The sequence below is a fragment of the Epinephelus moara genome, chromosome 10 (genome assembly GCF_006386435.1).
Source record: "Epinephelus moara isolate mb chromosome 10, YSFRI_EMoa_1.0, whole genome shotgun sequence".
NCBI classification, from domain to species: domain Eukaryota; kingdom Metazoa; phylum Chordata; class Actinopteri; order Perciformes; family Serranidae; genus Epinephelus; species Epinephelus moara.
The window spans coordinates 24,323,856-24,347,582 of NC_065515.1; the positions used below are offsets into that span (position 1 = coordinate 24,323,856).

Genomic DNA, 23,727 nt, shown 5'->3' on the forward strand with positions numbered 1-23,727 from the left:
CACTATTTTCGGACCTGGCTGATTTGTTTTTATGAAGTCCCGACCTTAGCTGAAGACTGTTATTGGCAGGGGGAACGTACCTGCTGCCCAAAGGTTGAAGATCAAGAACGTCAGGCAGCAAACTAAGAAGACAAGAAGAAAATACAGGCAGAGGGCAGAGTCTCTGCAGATATCTACACCACCACACACTTGAAGTGGTTCACAAGGGTTGATTGGGGGGATTACTTTGGTGTGTCTATACATTTTTTTTAAGGAAAATCCTGCGTAATATACCTTTAATGTGCCTTCTCTGCAGTCGTGCCATCAAAAGGCAGCACTGTGTGAATATTTGTGGCTATATGATTGTAAAGGAGACATGATCAACAGCTTTTTTCTGGATAAAGAAAAGGCCGAAACTCTTTGCCTTCCTTGTTTTTCTCGTCTGCAAACCTCCAGCCTTGATTTTACCTGTGATCAGAGCCACACACAACCACAGCTGACTGAGTGTAGGCTGCCCAGAACCCGCTGTGCCAAAAAAGAGCTATGTGGCAATCTTGGCACGAAGCGGAGACGTGTGTGTGTGTGTGTGTGTGTGTGTGTGTGTGTNGGGGGGGGTAGCTGGCATCAAGCACAGGCCAGGTCTCCTTTCCTGGCTGATGATTTGGGTTTGGACGAGTTTGGGTGTTGCTAAGCAACAGGCGAAACTTGGCACCCCAACTGCCAAGCAGAGCCGCCAGCTGCCAGGAAAGGCGTCTTTTATGGTGGCACACACACAGAGAGGAGTGCATGAACACACACACTCGCAGGGAAACATGCACACAAAGCACATAGATACACACGCCTACACAGTTGTAGGCTTGTGCTACAAACACACACACCTGCACACACACTCATACACACACATGCGCGTGCTAACTGCCAGGAAAGATGTCTGGAGAGAGAGGACCCCTGCCATCTCCTCTCCCATCCTGCCAGCCTGTTCTGGCTGCCTAGCTGCCAATCTCCTCTCTCCACAACCAGCCACGCTGAAAAGCAAATGTCAGCCTGTCACTTTTCGAGGCATCTGACTTTAAAATGCTCTCCTTTTTCGTCCATCGCTGAAGGTAGAGAGAGAGGGAGACAGAGTGGAAGAGAGGGAGACCCTCACCTGTCTCTCTCTGTGGCATTCATCTCCAGCGTTCCTCATAGCTTCTTGTACTTTCAGGTAAAAGCCAGGGTCAAATAGCTCACATTAGACATGATTATTGCAATAGTCTGTCACCTTCTCCTGCCCGGCGACAATTTCCCTGCCTCGCTTCGGGTTTCTGGCTTCCAAAACGCGCCTCAGGGTCATTTTAGTGGCATTGACTTTCAGCAGAGTCAAGGTGAAATTAGTGGCAATGTGCTTTTAGGGACATATGTGCACTTCAGAGTGCACGTGCGAGGGTTGGCATCGTCTGAAGCTAGGAGCAAGAAAAGATTTTGTGAGTGGTTCTGGGCTCACACTGCTGAATTTATTTGTGTAAAAACAACCACTCCATCGCCAATTTATGTAAATATAACGCCACAGATAAACGCAGGCAGAAATTGGATGTTTTAAGCCATCATCACTTCTTGTCTTGAAGAAAAAATGTCTATGTTTTATATATATTTTTTAAGATGTTTATTTTTATGCCTTTGGGAAAATGCTGGCATTATTCTTTTTCAGTTTTAACAAATCCCACAAAAATACATTCAGACTTCACAACTATAAGGACGTTAATGTTTTAAAACAGTTAAAAAAAATAATTGTGTTTTTATTTCTAAAAAAGGGTCCGCCATTTCCTAAAACAGCTGCACACTGCATATTTTAGAAAACTAATATGAAACAGGAGTAAATAGTGTATTTGTTGGGGACTATTTTCAGATGTGGATTAGTACGTCTTTAGTGTGCCAGTGAGTATTACAACCTACATGTGGGATTGACTGCAGGATCACTTCATTGTTTTTTTGTGGGATTTGTCTCCAAAAAGAAAAATATAGAATATCACCAGATGTTTTACCATGTTTTTATCTGTAGTAGCCCTTCTGCGTTTCATCTTTGTGCAGATAAAATAAAACCAAATTGTGTAAATTCACCTTTTATAATCCAGCAGTTACAGCAGATGAAAAATAATGTGCTGTAAATTTAACATGCCTTTTTTGGGTGGTGATTTAACTTTAAGATTTCCATTTGATTCACAGGAACGGGTTTGCAGAGGTTGTCATAACTGGTGTTTTATGTACAGTATATATTGAGTTTGGATTAATAATGCATCACCTTGCTTTGTTTTGATTCTTAAAAGGGCTGCACACATTCAGTCTGTAAAAATATATCCATATTCCTATATCCACATGGGAAATGTCCATTATATTATGATGATAAAGACAGCCTCCTCCATGTACTCCACACATGAATGTTTGTGTATGTCAGTCAACTCTTATTCGTGTGTATTAACTGAGGCTTTCCTGTGTGTGTGTTTCAGTATTATGAGATGTCCTACGGCCTTAACATTGAAATGCACAAACAGGTGAGTGAGCTCCTGGTCTCTTTCTCTCTTTCTGCCTCTCTTTATGTGCCCCCCCCCCATCTTATCCCTCCTGCCTCAGACTCCTAAATCTTGACATTGTTGTCCTGGTTTATTTTCACTGACTAATACTGACATACACACCAATATTCCACTCATATTCCAAATATGACAATATTCAGACTTTAATGTGGGTCATGTAAACAGCTTGTTCTCTTTTGATATTCTGAATTAGGCCTTTTTGTGAATTTAGCATTTTCCAATGAAGACATGTGGAATATGGCAGTATTATTTGGGTTTTAACAGAATTATTTGGACATGTATACAGGGCATTCAGAGTATGCATCTCAGTCAGTGACACACAGCCTCTTCCTTTTTGGTCAGCTCTGTGCGTTGTACACAAACTAACTAGCCAATACTTCACAAGGCTGGGGTAGAGATGCATGCCCTCCCAAAAAAGCCCACATTTCTTGTCTAATGGACAAACACACCTTTTTTAAACATGATGAAAGACTTGGATATCAACAGGTGTTTGGAGATGTGCAAATATTACAATGCCGACCTCTTCAAGAAGGAGGTTGCAGGAATAAAAGAAGGAGGCTGCGTTTGAATGGTCGAGCAAGTCAGCTAATGGTGGAGAAGACACATTTCCACTATATTTTGACATGATAAATGATGACATGTTAGAGAGTGTTAATCGGAGTACGCATGGCTGCATGTAAATAGGAGGGGCCCTGACACACTATGTCAATGTTGGACCATCGGTGAGCGTCTGACGCCCTAGTTTTGGCGGAGTTGCCTGCATCGTTGGCACTAGTTGGCCCTTGTCGCCTGTTTTCTTGTCGAGTCAGCATGTTGAGTCAGTGTTAGAGCTAGTGGAGCCCGTCAGTGAGTGAAATCACTCTGACTGGCAGTTTAGCTCCATGCACGAGAAGAGAAACGCAGGTGAGGAATGAAACAAATGGCTAAGGTTATGAGGGAGTGAGATCAGAACAAACTTGTTATATGAAATATGATTATTTTTTTAGCCAGTAAGCGCTGAAGCAGAAGTCGTTCAAGCGCCAGTGCATGGTATTCATCATTAGCTCATTCAACATTGTGTTGTTAATGTGCTAACTTGCCAACTAGCGTCTTGAATCTGTCTTCCGGTTTTCCTTTTTTAAAGATGAATACACACTACCGCCACCTGCTGCCATGGAGAGTTATTTCCTCTCATGCATATGCAGATTATATCTGCCAGTTGGCCGTTGGCTGTAGTCTTCGCGGTGTGTTCAAGTGCAACTTTGTGGCCAAAACACAGGAGACTTGAGGCATGGCAAAAGTCGGCCTTCATCTTCACTTGTTCGTTGATGTCACTTTGTTGTGTCTGGGCCTGAATATTAGGAGTATTGTCTTTTTTTGGACTAAGAGCAAAACCCAAAATACTTTGTGTGTAAACACAGTCACTTCCTCTGCCTCCTTTCTTTTGTAACCAATCAGCTCCACTCAGAGTAACTCATATTTCTCAGCAAAGTCTGTGGATGTCTCTCTTTCTGTCTTCATATCTCTGTGTCTCTTTACCGCTGTAACGTCAGTCCTCTCCCTGATGGACCTATATAGTGCCGTTATGCTGTGGAGGCGTTAATAGGATCCACAAACAGAATTCATTTCTCCACCACAGACAGATGAGAATACTCTGCCCTTCCCCGAGCCTCCAGAACAGCCTCTCCTCTCAGCCGTCGTAAATCCCTGTCTGTTACTGCCCCTGTGCCCCCCTCCATCCTACCATCCTTCCATCCATCCATTCATGCATCCATCCTTCCATCATCCATCCACCCCTGCCCTGCTCCTCCATCCACTACCTCTCTTTTCTCCTTTCCTTTCAATTGCTGTCTTACTTTGTCTTTTTTAATGCTCCTCTCTCTTAATCTCCATTTCTTCGCCATCCCTGTCTCTATCTCCCTTCCTTTCCATTGATTTCTCTTTCTCTCTCTTTATCTCCTCTTTTTTTTCTCCTCTGCACACCCTCCCTCCACCTCTGTCTCCTCGCAGACATACAGTCCATGCTGAATTTCACTTTAAATCAGGTCACTGCCTTCCTACCGTCTACTCTCTTTCTTTCTCTCTCTCTCCCTCCGTTCATTTCACCATCTCAATCGCTTCGCTTTTGTCGTGCCGTCACTCCGTCCCTCCCTCACCCCACCCACCCCCCCATCTCGATTTTCCTCCCCCGCCTTCCTTCTGTTTCTTCCTTCTCCGTCTATTTCTCCTCTCCCTCCCACATCCTTCGTTCTCTCGCTGTCATTTCCTCAACCCAATCTGCCCTCGTCCTCATCCTCTACCTCCTCTCCTTCCTCCGCCTCCTCTTTTCATTTCCCCTCTCCCATTTTGTCCTCCCCTCTTTATCCTCTTTCTCTCGATTGCTCATGTTCTCTCTCTCCCTCTTCCTCCCTCCCTCCCTCCCTCCCTCACTCCTGAAGATGTCATTTAGTAGTTGGAGTTCTCTAACAAGAAATCATTGTGTCTCCCTTGGGGTGGGGGGTGATGGATTCAGAGGATGGAGGGAATAGGGGAGGGGAGGAGGAGGGGGGGAGCACGCTGCCTGGCTGAAAAATGGAGAGTGGAGGGAGGGAGAGATGTGGGCAAGCAAGAGGAAGAAGAGAGGGAGAAGGAGAAAAGGAGGGGGTGGAAGTTCAGTCCGGCATCAATAAATCACTTAAGAGAGAGAATGGGATGGGGAGTGTGTGCATGTGTGTGTATGCGTGTGTGTGTATTTGATTTGTACACACACATGCATTCTCACACATCCTAGCACGCGCACACACACACAGCAGAGTCTAGCTGTCAACAAGAAAAACAGCCCGCGGCCATAATGATGTTGTCATGATCTCTGCATGCATATCATTACTGGCCCTAACGGCCTTGTTGGGCCTGCCGCTAAACGTGTGTGTGTGTGTGTGTGTGTGTGTTTGTTTCGGACATCACATGACAACGCTTGCAACACTGATTACTGCACTAATACTGGGAAAGGAGAAATGGAACGAGGGATGGATGGAAAGAGCGATAAACAGAGTGTGATGGAAAGAAAGATGGAAGGGAGGAGAGAGAGGGATGGAAAGAGAGGTGGGGGAGGGGAGGGAGGGCGGAAGAGTTTGCTTTTGGCAGTGTAGTAGAGCAGATCGAGACAGACACACACCCACAGCAAGAATCACTGACCCCCAGCAGGAAACACACACACACACACACACACACACACACACACACACACACACACACACACTCAAGCATGCAAAATGCAAACACACACACAGACAAACAGANGATAGTGATTCTTGCATCTTTTCTTCTTCACACACACACACACACACACACACACACACTGTGTGGGCTGGCTGAGGCCGCAGCAGATGCTGTCCATGAATATTTTAGCCAAACTCCCTGGCAGAGTTTCCATTTGCATGGACCAAATGTAAGCAGCTGAAATATTTACCACACTGGCCCTGGGAGAAGCAGGCCACAGCTACGCCGTGCGTGTGCGTGTATGTGTGTGTGTTGTGTGTGTGTAACCTTTATGGGTGTGTGTTTTCTTTTTGTTGGGGCTCAATCTTGGCTTCGCGAATGTTTGTGTGTGTTTATTCATCAAAGCAACAGTATCTTTTTTTTTTTCCCTTTCAGACGGAGATTGCCAAGCGGTTGAACGTGATCTGTGCTCAGCTCATCCCATTCCTGTCACAGGAGGTGGGACACACACACGCACTCACAGTCACACACACACACACGCACTCACAGTCACACACACACACTGTAGTGCATTCAGCCCTCTTTCTCTCCTGTCTGACAGCAGCCCACACAGAAGGCGTGCACATGCATACACACAAAGTAATAACTCTCTCACACTCACACACACTCACACACACACACACACACACACACACACAGAGCTGCAGATGGACAGAACTTCAAAGCACATTCCTCGATCGCCAAATGGTTGCATGCATTCACATGATTCCCAGAGCGAAAAAAAAATAAAAAATCTGTATTTCAAATATGCTGTTTGTGAGAGTCTGAATACTTTTTCACACTAATTAGAAAAAAGTTACACCTCATTAATATTGATTCAGTTTACAGAAAGAGCAAAAAAGATATCATTTAGATTTTAAGTATTTGAATCCACCTGCCCTCACTGACCTCTTGGTTTGTTCCACAGCACCAACAACAGGTGGTCCAGGCCATGGAGCGCGCCAAACAGGTGACCATGGGGGAGCTAAATGCTTCGATAGGGGTACGTGGGCTCCCCCCTCTGCCTCATAGCGTGTGTACCTTATCCTCCCATTTATTTTTGTTTCCTCCTTTTTTCTTTTATAGAGGCAAACATCCATTTGCCAACACTAAAATATTTAGATTTATGTCATAACAATGGATGACTATTTTGGAAATATTATGATTTCTTTTTTTTAAGTGGCCTCACCAGCTACCTGAACAGCATCAGCAGTTAAACGATGCCCCACCAAATGTCCCATTTTATTTCCAAATATTAGAGAATTCAAACAGGCTTTAAATAGTCTTTCAGTTTATTTATCATTTTATTTCCCATCACGCTGATTTGGCCGCAGAGTTCCCCCACCAATGAGCCACTACCTTGACCTCAGCATTTCTCCCCCCGTACACATCGCAGCACTTAGTTCCCTCTCTCTCCTTCCTCCTCTTGATCACTTCCTGTGAAGCCACTTCCTTCATTGCTTGTAAGTCACCCAAATCTCTCTTTCTTCTGCCTCCTCTCTCTTTTTGTCACATCTTCTATTCTTCCTCTCTGCAGCAGCAGCTTCAGGCCCAGCACCTCTCCCAGCATGCCCAGGGTTTGCCAATGGGCCCACACCCATCAGGACTGCCTCACCCTGGCCTGGCGCTTGGCGGAGGGTCTGGCCTGCTGGCCCTGTCCGGGGCTCTGGGGGCCCAGCTGGCTGCCAAGGATGAGAGAGCTCACCTAGAGGCAGCAGCAGCTGCCGCCGCTGCTGCAGAGCACCACAGAGGTACAGGAACACTTTAAATTGATGCCTGTTTACTCATTTTTCTTTCAGTTTGTGTTCCTCAAAGCAAAAAGTGTAAAACTCTAGATGAGCGCAGGCCTGGGATAAGAGTTGGATTGCATTCTTAGAGATGAAAAACATCTCGCTGAGGAAGGGGTAGAGTAAACAGCGAAGCTTGGCTCGATGGATCCTGATGATTGGCTTTGCTTTGGATTTTTGGCAGGGCACAGGAGTGTTGCTGATAATAACACTCCTCAGGGATATTTTTCCACTGAGTCATCAGCTGTAGAGAGATGTAAAGTGATGGCAGATAATGTTGAATTTGTGTGTGTGTGTGTTTGTGTGTGTGTGTTCTTATCTGCATTTGCTGTCCCGTGGCCTGGTACCTGGATGTGTTTGGTGCTTCTGCCTGGAATAAACAGACCGTGAAGCAGGACCAGTGAGTACAAATTACTACACAATCACTTATATCAAGTCCACTCACACTTGTCCAGCCGTTTGTTCAGCAGTTTTTGATACTGTGGGCAAATTCAGTGTTGAACATGGATATCCACTCCATAAAAGTTTATTTCTTTTGTTTTCTAAGGCTGTAAAAACTAAAGAAAAGTCCAAATAATAAGTTAGAAATATGGATATTAGACATGTTTTTGTTGAGCTTAACATCATGGGTTCTTAATATTGCATTTGTCATGCATTAAAAAATGAGTTTGTACTTTTAAAAATTGTTTTGTGACACTTGTTTAACTGCACCTGATTATAATGGCACCATTGGCAGTTGTTGTGACTAAGTACTTTTGATCCTTTGGATCGGTGGACCTTTACGGACCAAAGTAGTATAAATAACTTACTGGGTAGCTGAGGAACAGACACATATTCTGACTTCATGACAGCTTCAGAAGAAGGGAGTCACCACTTGTTTTTTCATCATGCCGGTAAAACTGAATGACTTGGGGTCCTCTCTGGTGCTCATGGTGTCAGTAAAATGAAATCAACCGAGCTAACGATATGTAGCATCTCCACATTGACATTATATTTGCATGCATGATCTAAGCAGCTAACTAACATTAGCTCAAGTGAGTAGTCAACAATCTGGTTTTCTACATCCAAAGAATTCTATAAAAATAACTGCTTGGCCACCAGACCAGGCGTCTAATTGAGACAGGTGTTTATTTGTCAAAATGTGTAGCTACACATGGCATATAAATGGGACTAGGTGTTAATTGGGACTAGGCTTTTAATTGATGTTTTATGGTATGTGAAAAAAAAATCATCATACTCCTCTGCCTGCTCTACTGTAGGGGTTCTAATGGCCTCACTGCACATGAATAAAAACAACAAACCAAAAACAAGGAGTCTCTAACGCAGCTGTCAGTCACTGCTCATGAACTGCAGTCAAACTGTCAAACTAGGCAGCGCTGATTAAATATTAATAACGATTCTGTCACTGCATAGCCTATACCTCACCTCAGATGATTTCAGAAACATATTTTAGTTTGCTTTTTAGCTGTAAAATGAGACAGTTGGTTTTGTTTCAGCTCAACTTTTTCAAGCAGGGGTCACAAACTTTCTCATTTTACAGCTAAGCAGTATGCTAAATTATGTTTCTGAAAACATTTGAGGTGAGAAATAGGTAGTGTAGTAACATAATTTTGATTCGTTTTTGATCAGTGCTGCCTAGTTTTAGACTCCTCGACTCTGATTGGTTGTTTCTGGTGCACACAAGAATATGATGGCAGTCATTTTTATAAAAGTTACCAACTGTAGCTTTAACTTAAGTGGATATGAATTCATTATTTATGCCCTATGTTTTGTAGAGTGCCTATAGACAAATATCAAATGCAGTTGAATTGCATGCTGTATTTTCACTATAATCAGTACCACATTAGAAAGTTCTAGGAAACTTCTCGAAAATTATTAGGGTGCTTTCACATCTGCCCAGTTTGGCTCAATCAAACTCAAGTTTGTTTGGGCAGGTGTGAAGACAGCAGTGACACTCAGGTGCGCACCAAAACAACCAGACCTTCTTGAAGAGGTGGTCTCGGTCCTGTTACAAACAAACTCTGGTTCGGTTTGTTTGTGGTGAGAATGTGTTCCGACCTCGATCTGAACCAACTGCAGTCACATGACACATTGTTTGGGTTAAACATGAGCATGTTACAGTCCTGGAGGATTATTAATGTGCACCTCCTCCTGTACTGTCTTAATATGCAAATTCAGCACATCCAATGCATCAACACATTGTTTTCTAGTTGGAGCCGCGCCTCGTTTTCAAACTGTATGGTTTGACTAAAATGAACAATGACAGCAATATAGTCCACGATGAGCAGCGCTAAAATCAACCTGCGTAGTTGTCCCTCCATTGTGACATTAGAAAGTGTCACATTTATCTTGCAAGTGTACTCTTCTTTAACGTTTGTTTACTTCCTGGATTTTTCCCACATGGAAATTCTGACCAATCAAGAGCAGCTTTCTCGCACAAGACATTTGATCTGGTCTGCTTGCAAATAAGCTACTGCTGTGAGAACACGAACCGACTCTAGGTAATTATGCAACTTTGCAACAAAATGAGTCCCTGATTCAGACCAAAGCAAGACAACTCTAGGTCTGAAAGCACCCTTAGAAAGTTTTTCAAAAATTACAAAGCCATAAAATATTGCCGAACCCTGTTGAGGGTTTTATGGTTTATTTTGCAGTTCACTGATTTTACAAAACAAGGATTAATGAGCAATAAGTAAACATGCCTTCTGCCTCCCTGCTCCATGGACTTAAGTAAACATATTTTTTATGATTCAACTTTTTTGTCATCCTTTCTTCTTTTATTGCCGCCAATATTGCCTTTTTTATTGGCTGTGGTCAGTTGAAAGAACACAGGTTTTGGCAGCTGTGCCTTAAAGTTAGCTTTCTTTAGCTTTCATACAGAAGGACTAAAGTCACTGATGCTGCACCCAGTGTGACAACAATTTAGATCTCAACATTATATCAATACCACTACGAAAATTGTGACAATACTGGTTTAAAAAAACTGTGCAACAGTGCCAAAAACGGATCACTCCACATTCTTTTCTGCTGCCTTAAGGAAAACTTGAAGCGTTCTCTTTCTCCCTCTGACTCCTACTGCCCGATCGATTCGGGCCGATATTCCTTCACATTCATCTCTGCAGCTTATGAGCCTGACATGATTTATGCAGTCCTCCTCACCTCATTATCACCCTCTTCCTCCCTCTCTACCCTTACTCCTTCCTTCCCTCTTCTTCTCCTCCTCCTCCTCCTCTTTCTACCCCCATGCACACTTCCCCTTTGCTCTTTCCCTCACTGTCTTGCTCTCTCTATCGTCAACACCGTCTGTCCCTCTGCAGAGCTCTCTGTCCAACGGGGATAAGGGTCGCCCAGCAGACTACCTCAGCAACGGCAAGAAGAGGAAAGCTGATGAGAAGGAGTTCATGACCGACTATGTGAGGCACTTTCATAACACTCTTAAATGTTTAAGTAACTGAAGGGAAAGTTTCACCCAACTCTGCCGGCCCTCGCCAGATAAGACCAGAGGTGTCTGCACTGTGCGCTTTGAAAAACAGCTCTCATTTTAGGCAGTAATTGAAATATTCACACTCCCTGCTGTCGTCACTGCATTATTGGTGTTATTGTGGACGAGCAGATACATTAAGCTCTGTGAGGGATTATTTTGACTGCGAGATAAATGAATCTCGGGTTATTTAGCATTATAGTTTTGTTGGAGAAGACCTGCAATATTAAAAAACAGCAGTGCCTTTGGAGGATTTTCACCTCTCCCAAGTTAAACATCTGAAATTAATTAATTACATTTGCACTGTCCATTGCATTCACCATCTCAGGCAATTAAATGTCAAGATAAGATATTTAATTTTCCACTATATACAGTGTAACAAATTAAAGCTCCTGAGACAAAAAAGTTTCTCAGGTTACACACACGCACACAGCAGCGAGTGTATGACTTTGTGTGCTGTATATTTCTACATATAATCTACATACATCAGACAGCAGAGCAGGAATATCTAATCTCACTTCCTCTCTCTTCTCTCACAGGGCAGCGATGCGGATAAGAGTGATGATAATTTGGTGGTGGATGAGGTTAGTAGGCGGCCGCCGGCCTCCATTGGCCTCACTTCACCGCTTTCATCTGCATACATCATGTAAACACACCCAGCAGGACCATCTGAATAATAACAATAATGATAATAACCTTCCCCCGTCTTTCTCCACCTCTGTCTGCCCTTATTTCACAACATAGACAACCATAAAGTACATATGCATGCACACACTTGACTACAGTTACCTCTGCAGCTTTATGTACAGTTGTGTTTGTGTGACTGTCGAGTTTTATGAATGAGTGCAAACATAGCGAGGCTGAAGGATGTTGGAGAATAAAAGTTTGTTTCTCGTATAGATTAAAGTAAAAACACCAATCAACGTTTTTTTCTTAAAATCATTGTCTTTGACATCAAAATAAATGAGATGACAGTAACTGAACAGTACCCACTTCCTGAAAGCTTTTACTTTGTAGTGCTGGGTGGGTCTCGTTCGGAAAACTCCTCTGGTGCCAGGAAGTGATTTCTTTTATGTCCGCTGAAGAACAATAGTTGGCACCAGCAGTTAAAGGATAGGTTCAGCGTTATTCAAGTCTGTTCTGAAACAGCCGTCAGTCGCCCATATGAACACTGAAGCAGATTTTGCTCACTGTAATCATTCCTCATGTTCATACTGGCCATTAATGTGCATCCAGTGTAAATGATGGGGGATGAAATGAACAGTACTTGTTCTGTGCAAAAGTGTGCAGAAAGCTGAGGTACACAAATCAACTGGGTATTTTCCTAAATCAGTGTTTCAGTTTGAAACAATGTCTTAATTTCCCCTGACAGTTTGAAACAAAACAGGAATTATACTAAAAAAGACTAACTTTGATTTTAGTTCTGAAGCCCGAAATTAACTTGAGATTAGTTATATGCTTCACTGTGCTCATGTGCCCTTCTGTGGACATGCCATCAACCCACTTTTATCTGTGCATATGTGCTCCTGTGCTTTTGTATGCCACTTTAATGTCTTTTTCTTATATACACATATACCATCAACCTGCCAGGGATTGCAGATGAAAATTAGCCTGTATGGCTAAAGCTGACACATTTACGTGACTTAAGTGATCATGTTAATTAATGTGCACCGTCCTTTCTAAATAAAATAAACATAAACTTTGAAATGCATTATTGTAAATGCTCCAATTAGGATTTCTCTTTCTTTTCCCCCTCTATTTACAGGGTGTCTACAGGTCCTTAAAAAGTCCTTAAATGTCTTAAATTACATTTTCTTAATATAAGGCCTTAAAAAGTCTTAAACTGTCTTAAATTCAGATTCGATGAGTCTTAAATATTTTCAGTCACATTACCGTGAAAATCTCTGACAGACCCAATGACTGTTTTCAATCATCCGACAGACCTAAGAATTGTAATAATGAATATAATTTATGACAACAATGAGATTTTCTTTTCTTTTTGCATTAAAAACATTAAACTTAAACTCCCCCAATAGTTGTCATTTTTTTTACTGTTCATTTTGAACTGACATCAGTGTGTTTACTTGGAAAGTACTTACACATGTCTCACACACACATTCATATATAATGTGTATTTCGATTGCAGGTTTGGTCTAAAATTTTATATAAGGTGGTATTAAATAGGTCTTAAAAAGGTCTTAACTTTAACTTGCTTCTATCTGTAGACACCCTGATTTATGGTGTAGCATTATTTATTTATATAACTATTTTTAAAAACATTGTATATTAAGTATTACAATTAAAAGATGAGAAAGTATCATGAATTGACAACTTTATTAATTGGCAGGCAACCTGTGCAACAGATTCCACTCTCTCTTAGAGATACAATATAAACCACAGCAGCCGAAGCTTGGTTATGACGAGAAGCTTAGAGCTTTACAAATATATATTTTCTGTGGAATAAAATAAACACAGTTTTTTAATATGAAAATTAGGATGAAAGCTTAGTGTGCCCAACATGCCAAGTTAGAAGAATAAATTACACTGAGGCAAGTTGTAGTGCTCTTTTTTTTTTTATCAAGTTTTAGTCCTGTGTTAAATGTCCTTGTTAGTTTTTATCATATTTAATCAACCTCTTTCTGTTATTTATGTCAAGTTTTAGTTGACTGAAAGTGGAGGCATTTTGGTCTTATCTTAGTCAGAGAAAACAGTAACTTTTTAATTATAGTTTGTCAATGAACATTTAAATTTTATTTTTTTTTAGTCATCAGATTATATTGAACATTTTAGTCAGTCTCGTCTAGACAAAACCAATAAAATTGTCATTTTACTCAAATACATTTAACAGAAGATTTTATCGTATGTTAAGGACTAATTACAGCAAGCAAAGTTTCAATGTTCATATGGACACCTGACGATTGTTTTTGACTGGATAAATTATGAGTCTCTCCTGTAACTCTTCTATAAACTCAGTATAGTTAAACAAGCTGAGAAAGGAGACACTGAGTGATTTCCAGGTGATCTTTGTGGCCTTTGGTGGTTTAAAGAAAAAAAAGATTGAATGCATACATCGCCATTTTTATTTCTGTCCTGTTTAATAAAGTTTTATATGTTCTGAATTCTTAAATTCAGGACCCGTCGTCCCCCCGCAGCGTGCAGTCCTACTCGTCCAGGGAGAATGGCCTGGACAAGATGCCCCCGTCCCGTAAGGAGGGCCCCCCACAGGCCAGCCCCGCCTCCCTGGCCTCCTCCAGTAGTGCAGCCTCGCCGTCTCGTGGCAAAGAGCCCCCTCAGGTAGACCTTTCATATCTCCATGTCGAACACAGACACATTAGAGGACAAATATCTGACTGATTTTGTGGTGTTATTCTTCCATGAACGCACATGTCCACGTGTCTGCTCACTTTCCATTCTAAATCAATTTTCTTTTCTGTCTTTAATGCTGCTCTTTTTATCCTCTGCTCTCCCAGAGGGAGAAATCCAGTACTCCAGGTATGAAGCCGGGGACCCCCATGTCTCAAGAGTCCAACACCCCAGGACCCAGCGGACCTCCACAGTTCAGACCTGTCCCTGGCAAGCCTGGTGTGGACCCCCTCGGTAATAGCATCCTATGAGCTTTCAATCCCAAAAGAACATTATCTTTACTTAATTGTTACAAGGGAGCGTTGGACTTCAGATAGCCTCAAGTTACTGTGACGTGAAAGTTAGCTTGCCTGCAACAATGGAAAATCTCATGAGACCCAAATGTCTCCATCCGTCCTCTCAGGGACACAGAATTTCATTGTACACAGCATCAATTAAAAAAATGAATCTGCCTCTGCAGAGATGAGTTTTTAGCCTGTACTGGCTTTGTTACATGTACTGATTCTATCAGCATCAGGCCGCAGTAGTTGGTATGGGTGTCAGCCAGCTCCCCACCACCCACCACCATCTGGACTTAATAAGCAGCTGTGGGCAAAAATATTCAGCGCCCCTCACTTTTTAAATGGAAAGATTAGGAGAGGTGATGGACTGTGACTGTGAGCTGCTTCATAATGAGCCTCCATCTATTTCACTGTATCTCTTTCTCTTTTTTTCCCCCTCACATCACCTGTTAGCCCACACACACACACACACACACACACACACACACACACACCATTATGCATGCATGCATACACGCTACGTAGATGCAGCTACACGCACAGACACAAGATGTAGAGGACGTTTATGTGAGCACACACACACACACATTTGCACATGCTGTCTCGCTGCAGGAGCATATGGTGGCCAGCAGGGGGCAGTAGTGGTCCAGTGCTGCAGTTTAGGGATGTTGTCCTGCCTTTTGTATGGCAGGCAGCAGCTTGTTCACAGCCTGTCAGTCACAACTGTCACACACACTGAGAGGCCCTGCAGAGGGAGTCACCTTAATAAAATGTGGAGCTGATTCTGTTCTTTGCTTAAATGACAGATTGAAGTCTCTGAGTGACTGACACTCTGTCTATCAGTTGCCTCAATCAATAATTTGCTCACTTAAATAATTCACACTTCTCTTGTCTGTTCCTGCAGCTCTGGGTCTGAGAAACCCCCTGGCGGTGCAGGGAGCGTACCCTCCAGGGGCATTCGGCCTGCCTCCTCCAGGGGTGAACGGGGACCTGGCCGGGGCGGCGGGTTACGGCGCCGGCCTCCACTTGGTCTCTCCCCAGATGAACGGAGCTGCTGCTGCAGCAGCGGCAGCAGCTGCCGCAGGCTACGGACGGTCCCCTGTGGTGAGCTCGACGCTCGGCAGATAATTTGTCTTTTCAGTGTCACTGTCATATGGAATGCCTCAGCATATAAACCCGTCACAGAGGGCAAAAAGAGGGATATATATGTGGGAACGAAGGGAGTGTTTTAGAGTAAAAGCAGCTGCGTTGTCATTTACCGCTAAGAATCTATGACCTTGGCTCTTGAGAAGTCTCTTTGCTTTTATATGATCTCATTTTATTCTGATCTTTCATCTGATACAGTCTCTGTGTTACCTGTCTTTGTGAGCCAACTCTCTCCTCTCTTCTTCACGAACTTCAGTGTCTTTTGAGGTGTTTTTTCTCACACTGGGGCATCTCTATGTCTTCCAGGTGGGCTATGAGTCTCCACACCCGCATATGAGGGTCCCCGGGCTGCCTGCCAGCCTGCAGTCAGCCGCCTCCGGAAAACCGTGAGCTCTTCTTCTTCTTACCTGCTATCACTCAAATCTTCACCTGTTCAATATTAACTGCACTCAGATTCTCAGACAGTGAAAGATGTTGAGGTTAAAAAGTCAGGAAGAAAATATTTTACTGGCTTGTAAGTCTGTGTTCATACTTCCAAGAACTTTTAAATAAGTCTTCACCCTTAAAGCACTTGAATGAAAAATGCTTCATAACAGTTGCTATCAATGTGACTTTCATTTCTGGCTCCACTTCGCTTTGTTGTTCTGAGTTTTTTTCTTGCTTCTGCAGATAAATGAATGATATAAACAATGTGACGTCAGTGATATTTGCAGAGCAGCTTCAATAGACGAAGTTAAATACAATGTTTTTCAGTTCCACCCAGACATCAGTGGTAATAGTCAGGGTTTAGTCACTTAGTGTCAGACTGTCAGAAGTGTTTCTTGGAAATACAGAAATCACAAGTTGAAGCAGATGAGGTGGGCTGAGGGAAAAATGTCTACATGAAAAAGTTCTGTAACTTTTTAGCACTCTTAAATTGGGCTCATCAGAGTTTAACTTGTGCAATTATTCTTGTTCGCTGAACAGTTCAACAAAGTCCTCTTTTAGAAACAAAGACCAAATAGTAAAATGTTTGCCCTCTCTCATCTCTCGCTACTTCTGATTAAGTGTTTCTGCCGCAGCCTTTAATCTCTCTGTTGTTCATCCATTTCTCTTCCCTCCTCTCTCTCGTCTCCGCAGCGCCTACTCGTTCCATGTGAGTGCAGACGGCCAGATGCAGCCGGTGCCCTTTCCCCCTGACGCCCTGCTGGGCCCAGGAATCCCTCGCCATGCCCGTCAGATTCACACCCTGAACCACGGAGAGGTGGTGTGTGCCGTCACCATCAGCACCTCGACGCGTCACGTCTACACCGGAGGCAAGGGCTGCGTCAAGGTGTGGGACATCAGCCAGCCTGGAAGCAAGAGCCCCATGGCCCAGCTGGACTGTCTGGTAAGGGAGGAGGGAGGAGACTTGACGGATGTTTGTAGACTTGTATCTGAAGTTTGTTGTCCATGTTGTGTCTAATAATGTTGCTTTACAAGTGAAAGTGATGCTCTTGTTTTTACACACATAAAAACACACTTTAAATGATGAATCACCTTTGTGTTGTTGTTGTTGTTCTGAAGCCAAATCCTCCAGCATCTTTATTTATTGCTGTGGTACCGCTGTAGCAGGACGCTTAACTTTGTATCGCCGTATCCCCTTGTCATCAATTACAGACTGCTGCAACATATTTTATATTTGCTGTTTTATTGTGTCCAATCAGAACAGGGATAACTACATCCGCTCCTGCAAGCTGCTCTCAGACGGACGGACCTTGATCGTCGGCGGGGAGGCCAGCACGCTGTCAATCTGGGATCTGGCCACGCCCACTCCTCGCATCAAGGCAGAGCTGACGTCGTCCGCTCCCGCCTGCTACGCTCTGGCCATCTCCCCTGACAACAAGGTCTGCTTCTCCTGCTGCAGCGATGGCAACATCGTCGTCTGGGACCTTCACAACCAGACACTGGTCAGGTAAGAGGACTGGAAAGAGGACTGCGTCGTTTTAACTACTTTTAGTGAATGCCATGGAAACGGGAAGGAAGCCAGACTCTGTTCAAGTTACAAGAAAAGGAGGAGAGGAGGGAGTGATGGGAAACGAAGAGAGGCAATGGAGTGGGAAATGAGAAGGCAGAGACGACTGCACAGAGAGACACAAGAAATTGTGTAATTTCTGAAATTTCACAATCTACGCTGTCAATCATAACTGAGAGAGAGGGGGGCAAACAGTGTAGATAGGCAACCAAACACAGAGGAGGAGTACTGCACAGAGAAGGTGGGCTTTAGCACAACCTGTGTGTCTGTGTGTTTTTAACGTGCAGCAGGATGCAGCTTGTTTTTCTAAAATTCATTTTTTGTGACTGTCTGTCTTTAAAGCATCCTATCATGCAACTGTATTTAATTTGTAGTATTGCAAATGTTCAGATGATATATCCACCTACAAAGTCAGTGCCTCACCAGATAATACACACATCTAGGGGTGTTTTCGCATGTGGTCCTTTTTAAGTCACCCGAACTTAGCCTCACACGGGGACAAGCCTGGTTTCCATTCACTCTGAATTTTGTCTGGATTCAGGTTCTGGTCTAGAGAGCGGAATTCACCAAATTCACCAAAGTAAAAGTGTTCACCAAAGTAAAACTTCAAATTCTGGCGCACCATCGATTTACAATAAAAGAAAAAGGTTAACTTAATGGCTTGGGGCTTTTCTTGTAAATTCTATTCTTTAAATTAAAAAGTTTCACCACATTTTTATTAGCTTGGTGCTTTTATTTTGACGGAAAGGTGCATCCATTGAATTCCGGATCCTGTCTCTCTCTCTCACCCTCGTTCCGGTTCCTTACCAAAACAGCCACTAAACAGCCCCAGACTACCCGAACTCAGTCCTCTTAAAGTGCACGAAAAAGTGTACCGACAGAAAAGGGACTCAGTTCTGGTCAACTTCAGCTCTGATGGGACCTCAGTCATCTTTCTGTTCACACTATATGTAATATATGTTGGCATAGTTTATTGTTTTACTTTGACGTGGCTCTGCAGTGTGGTTATGAGGCCCCTCGCCTTCAGATGAACTCAAAAGTGAAGGGAAACTTTAGTGTTTCTGTGATGTAGACTGTTGCCATTTGATGTATTCTACATTTCACATCTGGAGACGTGCAGTATCTTCCGTGGACCAAACCACTCCTCGTCCTGCGTCCTTGCAGGCGTTACAGGCTGCCATGGTTTCGGCTGTTTTTTCAAGCGTCCCAATGCAAAAGCATGTGATCTAGAGGGCTAAATTAAGAGGGGTCTGAGTTCTCTTGAAGTGTTCACGTATGCGCGAAAAATGCTGAGTCACCGCTCTGAGTCCGCTTGGAGGGCTGACAAAAGGACCAAGTGTGAAAACACCCTATAGGGATGGGCAAAGTATCCTAGACTATAAATGCTAAGGTATGTAGCACTGGTCCATGTTATATACATGTCACTGAAATAATGTAAACCGTACAACTTTAAGTCTTTTATCATTTTAAGTGTTTATTAATGTACAGTATTTGTCGACAGTTATAGCCTCTCCTATGAAGACAAATCTCCTGTTATTACAGCATACGGTTGCCCCACGTTAAGAGTTATTAATGTTGACATAGACATTAATGAACACATATCTTCTTTCAAACTGCATTAATGTGTGTTATTAAACACACTTTTATTAAATGTTGCAATACTGCTTATGAATCCTAGCAGGATTTATAATTAAGATTATATTATACATTGCATTTGTAAGTTGCTGTAGTTTGAATTAATGGTTTAAACCAGTCTATGTGCTGTGACTATCTGTGGTCAAGCAAGTACGTCTCTGCCTGTTCATTTTCACAGTGCACTTAAATGCTCCTGGAGAGTTAAAGCTCCATGCAAGCTTCTGGAAATAGTGTAATGCAGCGCAGTGTTTAACAAATAACAGTCTGTACTATTTAGGTATGAGCAGAGATCAGAGAGGAGGCTTGACAGCCAGAGACGTCCGGAGGAATGTGTGTTAATGTGTCTGTCTCCTCCCTGCAGGCAATTCCAGGGCCACACAGACGGAGCGAGCTGCATCGACATCTCCAATGACGGAACCAAACTGTGGACGGGAGGGCTGGACAACACGGTCCGCTGCTGGGACCTCCGAGAGGGACGCCAGCTCCAGCAACACGACTTCACCTCGCAGGTACAAACACACACATCTATATGTTATATATGAACACTGATCAGACTTACTGCTGTCCAGACTGTGACTGAAAGAATGAGATCACGGATACAAGTGGCCGAAATGATCTTCCTCCATGGGGTGGCTGGGCTCAGCCTTAGAGATAGGGTGAGGAGCTCCGACATCTGGAGGTCAGCTGAGGTGGTTTGGGCATCTGATCAGGATGCCTCCTGGGCGCCTCCTGTTAGAGGTGTTCTGGGCACATCCCACTGGTAGGAGGCCCTGGTGCAGACCCAGAACACACTGGAGGGATTACATATCTCATCTGGCCTGGGAACACCTTGGGGTCCCCCAGGAGGAGCTGGAAAGCGTTGATGAGGAGAGGGCCGTCTGGTGTGCTTTGCTTGGCCTGCTGCCCCCACGACTGGGCCCTGGATAAGTGGATGGGTGGATGGATGGATAAATCAGACTTGCTGCTGTCCAGTCTGATGGACATTGATATGCTGACCAGCTCCTGATGATCTTTAACGCTTACCCACTCTCCTTCCTTTGATTCCCTTTTTCCTTCCCCGTCTCCAGATCTTCTCTCTGGGCTACTGTCCGACAGGCGAGTGGCTGGCTGTGGGAATGGAGAGCAGTAACGTGGAAGTCCTGCACGTCTCCAAACCTGACAAGTACCAGCTGCACCTCCACGAGAGCTGCGTTCTCTCTCTCAAGTTCGCCTACTGCGGTACGTTCACTGACATGATTAGGGAAGCAGAACCTATTTCCTGCTTTTTGCTTTATTCAGAAACATTTTCCTCCTTTTCACCTCTCCCGTTCGTCTTTACAAAAGCAGCACTTTCTTTCAGGCTTCTCCATATCTCACCTCCCCTGAGACTTTATCTGTTGATGGCTGTGTGTGTTTCGTCCTGTAGGTAAATGGTTTGTGAGCACAGGAAAAGATAACCTCCTGAATGCATGGCGGACGCCTTACGGATCCAGCATATTCCAGGTAGGCCGTTACAAAACAGTTTTGTGCGCAGCTTTCGGCAAACACACAAGTCTTTTTTGTTTAAAATGACTCAGTAAGCTGGTGACATGATGAGAAACTGTCATTTCTGGCCTGGAAATAATTAGGATTTTTCATTCTCCTGCTATTTCATCTTCTTGTTGGAATATTAGAGGTTTATTCTGGGCCACAGCTACACCAGTTTTGACTTGAATAATGTGAATTTCTGTGTCACTGTTTGTACAAAAACATGATTCATTGACTGTTTGCAGCTAATACGACTTCCTCTCTGTCTCTGTGTTCAGTCTAAGGAGTCTTCGTCGGTTCTCAGCTGTGATATCTCTCCTGATGACCAGTTCATTGTCACTGGCTCCGGGGACAAGAAGGCCACAGTCTATGAAGTCATCTACTGAACTCTGATTGGCTGAAAAAAACCCTAATAATCAGGGGGCAGAGCCGAGGCTCCCTCCTGCACCAATGACTGTACAGAGCGTCGGTGGCATGGAAAACAAGAGACACTCAACTCGTACTTTGTTGTTTTGTTTACGTTTGTGAAAGAAATGGAAAAGAGAAGCAAGGGGGCACAAAGTCACATCTCTGGATAAAAAAAACAAACTTTGAACTTTGTTTTTAATGCTCTGAGAACGCTGGTTAGTCTATAGCTGCGCAATTGTGGGATTCCTCCAAAGAACTTTTGCTTTTGTTCCTTTTTGTTCCTTTTTTTAACAAAATAAAACCTCTGTAGTGAACAAGAAATTAGCAAAAAAAAAAAAAAACCTTATTTTTTTAGCCTTTGAATTTTTCGCAAACAGTTGGACCACATCGAGTGGAAAAAGACAGAGACATGGGACTGAGGAAGTGTGGGAAGGGTTCAGGGAGGGCTGGGAACTCTTGATGGAAAAATACGGTCCATATTCTGTGCTGTGTAAAACGTCCCAGCCTGGGTCAGCTTGGCCCGGTTTGGCCTGGTCCGGTCCAGCTACGTGGCTGCTCCTCGGGGCAGCAGATGCGTGGCAGATGGCAGGATGGTGTGCTGTGAGGTTCCAGCTATTCTTTTTTTTCTCCTGGCTAAGTTTCAGCAGCAACATGATTGTATCATCTCCAGTACATACATGACAGAACAGGGCTCGGTGTTCTCTAAAGTGTCCTGAGAGTTTGTCTTTGTTCCTTTTTATTTGGTTATGTTTGCTTTATAAAAGAACAAAGCCAGACTTATTGTGGAAATGTTTTTTGGTGAAACCAGCCTGGAACAGAAAAACTGTCAGTTCAAACAGCTCACGACAGGTTCTCTCCAAGTTTTGGGGACGTGGCCTCTGCTATATCGTCATCCTTAACACTCAACATTAAATGTTTTTTTGTTTGTTTGTTTTTTTAATTGTATTTGTTAGGGCACATATAAGCAGACAGGTATTTTCACAACTGCATCATGAACCTTGCTATATATGGACATGTAAATAAAGTTCTCTAAAGGCAAACAAGGATGTTATCTGTGACTTGGATCAGCTTTAAGAAAACTGATGGGATTGTGGGGCATCTGTCAAAGATTAGTGCAGTTTTTGTCTGAGGTCTGCAGTGGATCACTTGTGTTTTTCATGAGCATCTTCTCACAGAGAAAAACAGATTGCAACAGCTCCGTAAAGACCGAAGCAGGTGTGATGGTGCCACTGCTGGCTGTCAGAATGTGTTTTTCAACGACAGAATCAAGTCAGGTTCTTGCCAGGTTTAACTTGGATGTTTTTAAAACTGGAAGAAAAAAATCAAAAGACGCATTTGTTGAATATTTGTTGAAACCATTACAGCCAGAAAAGCGTGTGCTCATAGTGAGGTGCCAGGAAGCATCTTAGAAATATTTAGATAAAGAATGGTGAGTACGCAGTCTGCCTCCGCTCTGCTGTGATGGAAACATTTCTCCTTTGCTGAGGGTACACAACAGCACAAAGCGTCTCCTCTAGTCAATGTCAACATCCTCAGACATAAGAGAGTGTCTTGGGATTCAAACCCACAGCAAGGCAAGCTCCTCTGTGACTGGAGCTCTCAATAAATACTGCAGCTGTACAGTTGTGTTTGTGTGCTGAGCTAGTTCGCAGTGTGGCGAGACAAAGGTGATCTGCAGTACAATAGGCTGAGGAATGGATTATTATAGCAATAATACCCAAGAGGGAGTTTTTTGGTGATTATGGTTGCAGTGGTGACTGTTCTGCTAAGACAAAAAGCTTAAACTGTGAATGAGAATAAACCTGAAAAAAATTGAGTAAATTATTTATTTTCTATCTAGAGTAAAGGATTACTGGCATACAGGTGGATAATAATAACAACGTATTAAGTTTCATTGCATTTCTTTTGGTGCAAAGTTGCAACCATGGTTTTAGCCTCTTAAGAATGCTGCCGTTAATATCCATAATCACAGCACAAAGCTCTCAAGACTGCCATTGCCTTGATTTGGTTTCCAACTGGTGTGCACAGGGGACTAAAGAATGAATAACTCTGAAAAAAGAAACACAAAACAGATTTCTCACCTTCTCAGAAATCTGATTATATGTTTAACTGAACGAGATCCATTTCAATATGAAAGAATGCACACAGATGTATGTATGAAAGATTTAGTATGTTATTAAAAGTCATTAAAATGTCATAGTATAGTATGTTATTGAAAACATCATGAAAATATAATCTTATAGAAAAAAGTCATAAAAAAAAGTCATAAAAATATAGTATGCTACAACAAAATTCATAAGAAATGTTAAAGTACAGCATATTTAAAAAGTCATACAAATGTAAGTAGCATGGTATTGAAACGTTG

At 43.1% G+C, this 23,727-nt stretch overlaps 1 protein-coding gene across 1 annotated transcript in view; it reads left to right on the plus strand.

Moving 5' to 3' along the window:
* tle2a (TLE family member 2, transcriptional corepressor a) overlaps nucleotides 1-22,419 on the plus strand; it is a 42,973-nt gene extending 20,554 nt beyond the window's left edge. The window contains exons 3-19 of the mRNA XM_050054708.1: nucleotides 2,463-2,507; nucleotides 6,159-6,221; nucleotides 6,691-6,795; nucleotides 7,300-7,513; nucleotides 7,933-7,949; nucleotides 10,867-10,962; nucleotides 11,570-11,614; nucleotides 14,163-14,324; nucleotides 14,501-14,627; nucleotides 15,579-15,778; nucleotides 16,127-16,206; nucleotides 16,940-17,189; nucleotides 17,506-17,753; nucleotides 19,810-19,957; nucleotides 20,516-20,666; nucleotides 20,854-20,930; nucleotides 21,233-22,419. Coding sequence (XP_049910665.1) covers nucleotides 2,463-2,507; nucleotides 6,159-6,221; nucleotides 6,691-6,795; nucleotides 7,300-7,513; nucleotides 7,933-7,949; nucleotides 10,867-10,962; nucleotides 11,570-11,614; nucleotides 14,163-14,324; nucleotides 14,501-14,627; nucleotides 15,579-15,778; nucleotides 16,127-16,206; nucleotides 16,940-17,189; nucleotides 17,506-17,753; nucleotides 19,810-19,957; nucleotides 20,516-20,666; nucleotides 20,854-20,930; nucleotides 21,233-21,340 — 2,136 coding nt within the window. The 3' untranslated portion in view covers nucleotides 21,341-22,419. The remainder of the gene's footprint in view (nucleotides 1-2,462; nucleotides 2,508-6,158; nucleotides 6,222-6,690; nucleotides 6,796-7,299; nucleotides 7,514-7,932; nucleotides 7,950-10,866; nucleotides 10,963-11,569; nucleotides 11,615-14,162; nucleotides 14,325-14,500; nucleotides 14,628-15,578; nucleotides 15,779-16,126; nucleotides 16,207-16,939; nucleotides 17,190-17,505; nucleotides 17,754-19,809; nucleotides 19,958-20,515; nucleotides 20,667-20,853; nucleotides 20,931-21,232) is intronic.
* The last annotated feature ends 1,308 nt before the right edge of the window (nucleotides 22,420-23,727 follow it).